This window comes from Dendrobates tinctorius, unplaced genomic scaffold (genome assembly GCF_039654945.1).
Source record: "Dendrobates tinctorius isolate UK_male_01 unplaced genomic scaffold, ASM3965494v1 ptg000129l, whole genome shotgun sequence".
NCBI lineage: Eukaryota > Metazoa > Chordata > Amphibia > Anura > Dendrobatidae > Dendrobates > Dendrobates tinctorius.
In genome coordinates, this window is record NW_027361797.1 from 48051833 (window position 1) to 48061747 (window position 9915).

At 39.9% G+C, this 9915-nt stretch overlaps 1 protein-coding gene across 1 annotated transcript; it reads left to right on the plus strand.

Annotated features, from left to right (window-relative positions):
- The first annotated feature begins 3989 nt into the window (after positions 1 to 3989).
- On the plus strand, positions 3990 to 9333 carry FOXL3 (forkhead box L3). The gene is made up of 3 exons (XM_073543214.1): positions 3990 to 4096; positions 6104 to 6272; positions 8848 to 9333. The coding sequence occupies exons 1-3, from the start codon at positions 3990 to 3992 to the stop codon at positions 9316 to 9318; spliced, it is 747 nt and encodes a 248-aa protein (XP_073399315.1). The 3' UTR covers positions 9319 to 9333.
- The last annotated feature ends 582 nt before the right edge of the window (positions 9334 to 9915 follow it).

Below are 9915 nucleotides of genomic sequence, written 5' to 3' on the forward strand. Positions count from 1 at the left end.
TGGATTTTATCTCTGATATGCCTGTCTCTCAGAGAATGACTGTTATTTGGGTGATTTGTGATAGATTCTCTAAGATGGTCCATCTTGTACCACTCCCTAAGTTGCCATCTTCATCTGAGTTGGTGCCCTTGTTTTTGCAACAGGTGGTTCGCTTGCACGGGATTCCTGAGAACATTGCATCTGACAGAGGAGTTCAGTTTGTGTCTAGATTTTGGAGGACTTTCTGTTCCAAGCTGTTAATTCAGTTGTCCTTCTCCTCTGCGTTTCACCCTCAGACCAATAGGCAGACGGAGAGAGCAAACCAGACTTTGGAGTCGTATTTGAGATGTTTTATTTCTGCTGATCAGGATGATGGGGTTTCATTTTTGCCCTTGGCCGAATTTGCTTTAAATAATAGAGCTAGTTCTGCCACTTTGATGTCACCTTTTTTTTGTAACTTTGGGTTTCATCCTCGATTCTCTTCAGGGCAGGCGGAGCCTTCTGCCTACCCAGGTGTTGACACTGTGGTGGAGAGAATGCACCAGATCTGGGACCAAGTGGTGGATAAGTTGTCTCTCTCCCAGGAAAAGGCCCAGCGGTTTTCCAACCGGCATAGGACCATTGGTCCCCAGTTTAAGGTGGGTGATATGGTTTGGTTGTCATCAAAGAATATCGCTATGAAGGTGGCTTCTCCAAAGTTTAAACCTAGATTTATTGGACCTTACAAGATTTTGGAGATTCTTAATCCAGTCTCTTTTCGATCGGCTCTTCCTGTTACATTTAAGATCCATGACGTGTTTCATAAGTCTCTGTTAAAGAGGTTTGTTGAGCCAGTAGTTCCTGTGGTGGCACCTCCTGACCCGGCATTGGTTGAAGGTAATGTGGAATATGAGGTTGAGAAGATACTGGATTCTCGCCTGGCTAGACGGAGACTCCAGTATTTGGTTAAATGGAAGGGTTATGGCCAGGAGGATAATTCTTGGGTCCCTGCATCCGATATTCATGCTGAAAGATTGGTTCGTGCCTTTCATCGGGCCCTTCCTGATCGCCCTGGTGGCGTGGATGAGGGTTCGGTGACCCCTCCTCAAGGGGGAGGTACTGTTATGAGTTCATTTTCCCCTTCACCGTCGATGTCTGATGAACTCCCTCTTCTGGTGAAGGAAGGTAGTGAGGCTGATTACCAAACACCTGATCTGGTAGATGATGACTGGGTAACAGGAAATTCTGACTGGATATGAGGCAGCCGACGCCCTTCTGAGTCGCTGGTGATTTCTCTGCTGGATTCTTGGAGACCAGTCTGATTCCTGCTTCCCAAAGATAAGTTTTTGCTCTGCTTTTGAATTTATTAGTTTTGTTTTGTTTTCCTTGTTTTTTGGTGTTCAGCCATCCCCGGTCGGGGGTGTGCTGAGTTCCATTTTTGTCTCTGATCAGTTTGTCTCTCTGCTCTGTCTTCAGAATTTACCTGAGTGCTGATATAGTCTTTTTGAAGTCCTAGCAACTTCAGGGCCTGTTTTTCCTGTCAGACGGTTGGGACATTTTTTGGTAGGGTTTTTTACGGATTGCAGACAGCAGCTTTTCTATCCTGTCCTTTTTAGTTAGCTTGGGCCCCATCGTTTGCTCAACCTATCTTTCTATCTGTGTTAGTGTTTTCATCTTGCTTCACCGTCATTATATGTTGGGGGCTGTCTATTGCTTTGGGGTCTGCTCTGGGGCAGTTTAGATTTCCCCTTTCTTTCTTTAGGCCTATTTAGTTCTCCGGCTGTGATGGAGGGGTCTAGGGCATCGTAGGAACTCCCCACGGCTACTGTTAGTTGTTGTGGATAGGATCAGGGGTCTGCAATCCGATAGCTACCAACCTCTCCGGTTTTCTGGACTTAGCTTGTATTTTTGTTTTTTCCTTCTTCGGTGACTCATTCATAACACCCACCATTCTACATGAAAATGGGGGTCCTGGCTAAGTGTGTGCTTTTGTTAGCTGGGTGAGATGATTTCTGCAGACCACGTCATGCTGTTGTACTTGGCAGGCCAGGACCAGATGTTACAGAGATGAGTGAGGAAGACCACAGTCCAAACATAAACTTCTTTTTACTGAACAGTAACTGGTTAAGAACTACAGTGGGGAAAAAAGTATTTAGTCAGCCACCAATTGTGCAATTTCTCCCACTTAAAAAGATGAGAGAGCCCTTTAATTCACATCATAGGTAGACCACAACTATGAGAGTCAAAATTAGAAAACAAATCCAGAAAATCACCTTGTCTGATTTGGCAAGATTTATTTTGCAAATTATGGTGGAAAATAAGTGTTTGGTCACCTAAAAACATGCAAGATTTCTGGCTCTCACAGACCTGTAACTTCTTCTTTAAGAGGCTCCTCTGTCCTCCACTCATTACGTGTAGTAATGGCTCCTGTTTGAACTTGTTATCATTATAAAAGACACCTGTCCACAACCTCAAACAGTCACACTCCAAACTCCACTATTGTGAAGACCAAAGAGCTGTCGAAGGACACCAGAAACAAAATTGTAGCCCTGCACCAGGCTGGTAAGACTGAATCTGCAATAGGCAAGCAGCTTGGTGTGATGAAATCAACTGTGGGAGCAATAATAAGAAAATGGAAGGTCACATCCGAGAAAAAATGGCCCTATTATTCTGATCTTGAGTTTCACCAGAATGGCATCAGAATGGCATCAGATTTCTTCATTCTGTAAGTCCGTGAAAATCAAACCACACTCGGATGTCATGAGATTTTTTTTCACGAACCCAAAGACTTGCATTCGCCAATTTTAATCCCGTCCTCATTTATTTTCGCATTGTGTATTTTTCACAATTCTTTCCCTTACAAACACAAATGGGAAAAAAGTCCTTCAACCTATTCTTAAGCCCGTTGGAATTAATCGCCAGCACACCATAATTACATAAATATCCCCTTCGTAATGTAAATTGTAGAACCTTCTAGACACAGTGATTCCTACACCAAATGTCTACAAGCCTTCCGATGCCACAAATCGCGGCGTGCCAAAAAAAAGATTCTACAGACTTGGTTCTCAAAAATGGTCCAACCTTATACAAAAGCATCTCAGTGTACAACAACTCCTTCTGTCTCCTCGCTCTCTACCACGCTGATGGTTGGCACAGATCCTGGAAAATGGAGGCCCTTGCCTTACCGTCTCCAATTCACCGAGTTTAGGTTGTGACCGGTCCGGTAAAGCTGTTTATTGGACACATCCAACAACCACAGCAAAAAGAGAAGAACTAGTCTCCTCACACTGTAACAATTTTGGATGCAGAGTCGGAAGGCTATTAAGACTATTTCATCCTTGAGATCAAAGCCCACACACAGGCAGCTCAGCGGCCCGCAGCTATTTTCCTTTTACTTCGCTTCTTGACAGCGGTCCTTCGTATCTACAGCTCTGTTCTCTTACGAAAAAAAAATATTGCTTCCTTCTTGTTAAAAGAAATGGAATCACTATCTATTACCGGCCAGGAGACATCAGGGCTTTTGACCGGTCGCGGCTGACGTGGGTACCTGCGAAGGATGCTCTCTTATCGGAGAGCGGTTCGGCCACCGCCGTCTCTTTAATAAAAGTCTATAAAAATATTGTATTTCATGGATGCATTGTAGAGATCACATTTGTTTGCTTATATAGAAGGGATAAAAAAATATTTATCTCCGGCACCACCATCTTTTTGTGTCTACATTGAGACCACCCAAAGAGCAACCGTCAAAGAGTTCAAAGGTTCACCATAGACCTGACCAATTTAATCAAGATTTTCCTTATAACCAGATTGGATGCAAAACAAAATATCCCAACAGACTCGCTGTCTGGGAGTCTGGGAATGTCAAGAGAACAACCTCATACTCAAGTCAGAGGGAGGGGAGAACGTAGGGAGACCAGAGCTCAGTAGAGCATCTCACCCCCACACCTCCTCCTCCCATACAGGAGCTGGAACAAACAGGACCCGGCACAAATACAGAAGCCACATGAGATCCATATTCAGGGAGCTGCACTATGTTCGACCACACTCAGTACCCATATAATTGCTTTAACTATGATGGAGATGAGTATCCAACCTGCAGCTCCGACGAGGAAAAGAAGTGTACCCGACCGGCCTATAGGTAAGAAGATTTACTTTAGAATTTTTTATTTATTTTTTTATGCAATTAGTTGTTCCTTTTATCTAGTTCTCAAAATTATTAATATTTGTGACCTACAGAAAAGTGGGAATAATCTCATTTATGGGTATATCTATTATATTTATTATTATTATGATGAATAAGAGGAAAAACTTCAATAATAATAAAATAAATAACAACAACAATACATATATATATAGTATAGAACATCTGATATAACATTTTAGTAAGGATAATTAAGGATAATACTAACAATAATTAGAGATAATACTAATAGCACAATAATTTATAGGGATCAATAAAACAGGTGAAGTAACATCGTAACGTAAGTTTTGAATAATAAGACCTAAAATAAATAATTATTATAAGAAATATATTGAAATAAAATGGTCTATAGAACATCTGTAATAACTTTTATCCTGAGAAATAATAATAATAATAATAAAATGGTCTCTAGAACATCTGTAATAACTTTTATCTCATGAGAAATAATAATAATAATAATAATAATAATAATAATAGTAATAATAATAATAATAATAGCAATAATAATAGTAATAATAATAATAATAATAATAGCAATAAAATGGTCTATAGAACATCTGTAATAACTTTTATCCTGAGAAATAATAATAATAGTAATAATAATAATAATAATAATAATAATAATAATAATAATAAAATGGTCTATAGAACATCTCTAATAAATTTATCCCACAAGAGATAATATTATTATTATTTATAGAGCAACTCTAATAACTTTTTTCCTATAAAAAATTATGATAGTAATAATAATACATATAGAATTATATAAAAAAAAGCTTATAGATCCTTTTGAATAACTTTTATACTTTAAAAATTGAAAGTAGTTTGTTACTATGGAAATACACATTTAATTTGTAATAATTTCGAATGATTCATAGGTCATAACAAATCTGGATATTACCGTATATGCAAATAATAATAATAATAATTGGTATTACTATAATTGTTATTATTATTATTATTATTATTATTACTATTATATAAATAGTAATAATATTTTATGGTGACCAATAGAAAATCTCAAATTAAAAAAAGACAAATATAACTAACTGAACAGTAATTGTGATAGTGTGTTGTTAGTAATAACAGTGATCATGGTGGCAATAATAGTAGTTACTGTAACCTATGAGACATCTCATATAATTTATTGTCTTAAAGAAACTAATATAGAAATAAAAATACAGCAAATAGCAATAATAACACTAATAACAATAATACATTTCTGCACATATTGTATATAGTAATGCATTATACCCCGGTAAAAAAATAGCATTTTACATTAATATCAACCATTGTAACGTGGATCTTGATCTATGGGGATTACCAGCGATGCACATGATGTAGCGCACAATTCTCCTTATATTGTTGTTCTCCCTATTACACCTTTTCCCGCAGTTTTTGGCTGACCGCACGTCCCTTTTTGGTTTTTGGCTGACCGTACGTCCCTTTTTGGTTTTTGGCTGACCGTACGTCCCTTTTTGGTTTTTGGCTGACCGTACGTCCCTTTTTGGTTTTTGGCTGACCGCACGTCCCTTTTTGGTTTTTGGCTGACCGTACGTCCCTTTTTGGTTTTTGGCTGACCGCACGTCCCTTTTTGGTTTTTGGCTGACCGTACGTCCCTTTTTGGTTTTTGGCTGACCGTACGTCCCTTTTTGGTTTTTGGCTGACCGTACGTCCCTTTTTGGTTTTTGGCTGACCGTACGTCCCTTTTTGGTTTTTGGCTGACCGTACGTCCCTTTTTGTGAGCTTTGAGGATGCACGTTGTCGGCGGCGCACCTTATGTTGGGGCACGCACGGCACAGTGAGAGATCCTTAGCTGTGAATGTCTGGGCTGGGAGTTGTAGTTCTTCAATAGGCGGGAGATGATGGATTTCTGGAGGTAAATACGGCCGCTTCCACATCCGTTGCTCGCTTTCCTCACGCGTCTTTCTCTTTGCCTTTCAGTTACATTGCGCTGATAGCGATGGCCATCCAACAAAGCCCCGACAGCAAAGTCACCCTATCGGGGATATACGATTTTATCATGAAGAAATTCCCATACTACAGATCCAACCAAAGAGCCTGGCAGAACTCCATAAGGCACAACCTGTCTCTCAACAGCTGTTTTATTAAGGTAAGACCTGGACCGCAGGGTCACATGTAGCAGAGCTGAGTTTCTCGATAGGCAGGACCCGTCGTGGCATTATCCGTTTGATTAAGACGTCATTGCGATCCGCTCTGGAGACGCAAGCGACAAATCCGGCTCTGCTACATCTTTACGGTACAATAAACTATTGCTATGAGACAAGGAGAGCTCCCTCTTCTCCAGCGATAGTGTGTCCCGGCTGCTGCAGAACATCTTTACACAGCTCAGAATAAAGGATAAAGAAGGTGTCAATGAATCAAACAAACGGTGGGCAGGAATCTCCCTCTTGTGCTCCAAAAAAAAAAGAGGTTCTGCAGCAGCTATTTTGAAGAGTTCTGTGACCTGTCTTATGCTTTTACCCTGGAAGCAGGTGTCATTGGCGCAGATCTGGAGGAGAATATAGACTATGGCATTGAAGGGTTAATCCCAAAATTTGAAGCTATTTCCTATACATGGGAGAACTGACTGATTGCTAGGGGTCCGACTGTTGGGGGTTGTAAGGGGGTCTGGAAGCTGGGGACAGCGTTCTGTGCAACCCCAACTGGAAAGAATCGGGGCAGGAATGTAATGGTACCCGAGCCCTGGAGCCTAAGGGGCCCAAAAACTCCCTTTGTCCCATTTGTAAAGACTTCCAATCATTGGGGGCTCCTTTGGAGCTTTTGCATTGGGGCCCATGAGCTTAACGTTACGCCACTGAGAGGAGGTGCGGCCGCTCCACCTCCACTCCATTCACTGTTTATGAGACTGTCTCGAAAATACAGAAATCTTCAAGTTAAAAGGGAATCCATAAAATAGTGACAGAGACCCTGATTCCATTGGTGAATCACTTCCTGGGCTACTTGCTGTAGTTTTGATAATATCACATTTTTTCCTGCCGGGCTTCTCTATGATGAGCTGCTTGTATCCCTGCCTGCACCATGGATTGACCGTTTTCTGTTGGGGTCAGAGATAGTCAGAGGACAACAAAGCAGCCGAGAAAACTGTGATTTTATCAAAACTGCAGCAAGAAGTAGTGACACATCACTGGAATCAGGGTTTCGGCACCAAATTTTTGTTGGCGTAACAAAAACCTGGTAACAGAGTCTCTGAAGGCAGAAAACTTCGAGAAAGTTCAGTCCATCTCCCATAGACTGTTTGTACTCAAAGTCCCCAAACACCATTGTCCTCCTCACTGATCCAACAGTGAATGTAGAAAAAAAAACGGACCCTTATTTGTAGTAGACAACAAGGTACTTTGTGCCAAATGTCAGATTCAGCTCTGCTAGAACGGAGCATCTAGAAAAAGACGACCAAACGGTACATACAAATCAAAAAGAAGAGCAAAAAGTGCATTGTAACAGCTCCAGTACTTAAGAGTTTTGCAAAACTTCTCTTATGTGCACATGTCCAAATTTTTGAAAATGGTCGGAGGAAAGTCGCTGCATGCCTAAGTTGGATGTGATATTTGGATCACACTCAGTCATATAAGTCAATGAGTCCATGGAAAACATCGGACTGCACTCGGATGACATCTGAGTGCAGCCTACTTTCGACGGTCCGACACAATGGAGAAGATGGAGAATTTTTTTTTCTCCATCTTCTCATCATCCGAGAGAATTGGATCACACTCTGATCACAGCGTCATCAGCATAATCAACCCGATTCTCTTGGATGAGAGACTACAAGGTCATCCGCACCTGACCTTAGAGTGTGAGATGATCTCTTGCTCTCAGCGAAAGAACATTAACACAATAAATGAAATGCTTATACAGTCTGGTAAAGAGTTAATGAGGTCTATAGCAAACCTGGATCCAGGAAAAATAAACAGTCAAAAAATAAAGTCAGAATTTGCTCTAGAGGTATTTCTGACCTTTGGCGGGGAGACTAAATATGTTTTAATAATAATAATAATAATAATTATTATTATTATCAATTTTTAATGTGAATTGCATATAAAAAGGAAACCTGACACTATTTTACTATATTAAATATAAGACTAAAAAAGTAATACAAAAAGGATAAAAATTGTATGAAAAATGTATATGTAATAAATAAAAGAAAAAAAAGAAAGAAAAAATCGGTTAGATAGTCTAAGGAATTGGAAATGTTACATCCCTTAGGGTTCATTCAGATGTCAGTTTTTTTTTATTATTGGAGAAAAACGAACCGAAAATCATCAGTGTTTTTGATCAGAGTTTCAGCAGTTTTTCTTGGATGGGAGAAAAAAAAAGAACACCTTTCCTCACCTTCTTTTCAGGGATCCATAGACTTGCATTGTCGATTTTGATCTGACACTCCATTCAATATTAGACATGTCTCGGTGCTTTGGTGCAGACTAGTGATGAGCGAATGTACCGGGATAAGGTGTTATCTGAGCATGCTCGGGTGCTAATAGAGTCTTCAGCATGCTCGAAAATTATGTTCGAGTCCCCACGGCTCCATGTCTTGCAGTTGTTCGACAGCCGCAACACATATGCAGGGATTGCTGAACGAGTTTTCAAATGTTAATTTTAAATTTGGATTCCATTAGGTTATCATGTTCCTTCCGTACATAACCCTGACTACATCTTTTATATACCCACAGGTTCCAAGAACAGAAGGGAATGACAAGGGAAAGGGAAACTATTGGTCTTTTGCTTCGGGATGCGAGTCGATGCTTGACCTTTTTGAGAACGGGAATTATAAACGGAGAAGGAGGAGACGAAATATGAAAAAATCCCAAAAAGATAGAAAGCAAAACTTAACCAAAAACCAGCAAAATGGAGAATTTGCCTTAATTGGATCTTCAGAACAAATGGCAACTGGACAAGAAAATAGAGCTGAACCAAGAAGTAGACAGGTGGACTCCAACATCATGTTCTCCAGCAACATCTCCACCAGACAAAGTCAATCAAGCTCAGGTCTTGGAAAAACAGAAGAGATCAAATTTAGTATTGATTATATTTTATCATCACCAGACCCTTTACCGGTTCTGAGACCTCAACATAATATTCTTGAGAATAAATTCCATATTTTGGACTCGCAGTCAAGGAACCTCCATCTCTGGAGTCTTTGACATTCGAAAGATGAACACCAGTTTTATTGGCAATATTTGGCACCAGACTCTTCAATAATTCACTTATGTCTACTTGGTCCTTCAGATGTAAATTTTGCCACAAGTTTTATCATAGTATCTATAGAAAGGGCTAAAGATCTCATGAGTTCCCTAAGATCAGATACATTTTTGGCAACGCAATTAATGAACACAACAATTCCGGTAGGTCTGTGAAAGGTCTTGAAAACTTTACTATAAAACAAGACTCCAAGAAACCAGATTGGTTCTTACAGTTTTTTCATTTTTAGCTGGGTCTAACATCTATTTGTGGGATCATGGACCCAATTTTTTGACTTAGTATCCATTCTGGAGCAGAGAGGATCTGCTTTCTATTGATCTCCTGGTGAAGGTTGTTTGTCTTGTCTTCATGTCGGAAGCAAACCTACTGTATATGGCTCCCATGTGTTGAAAGTTGCTTTATTCCCATGGACACGTAAGGACAAATTCCCACATAGTCCTTTTTTATGCCATTCATTTCCGGAAAAACCCTACTGGATGCAAAACATTTTTATAAAATCAACTCGTAAGAAACATCTCTCCAAATCTTCCCTTCCACCT

Excerpts from the sequence above, each read along its gene's own strand:
- FOXL3 (XM_073543214.1), top strand. The coding sequence starts at position 3,990 with ATGTTCGACCACACTCAGTACCCATATAATTGCTTTAACTATGATGGA. Across the intron at positions 4,097-6,103 it reads TGTACCCGACCGGCCTATAG|TTACATTGCGCTGATAGCGA; the intron begins GTAAGAAGATTT and ends TTTGCCTTTCAG. Across the intron at positions 6,273-8,847 it reads TCAACAGCTGTTTTATTAAG|GTTCCAAGAACAGAAGGGAA; the intron begins GTAAGACCTGGA and ends ATATACCCACAG.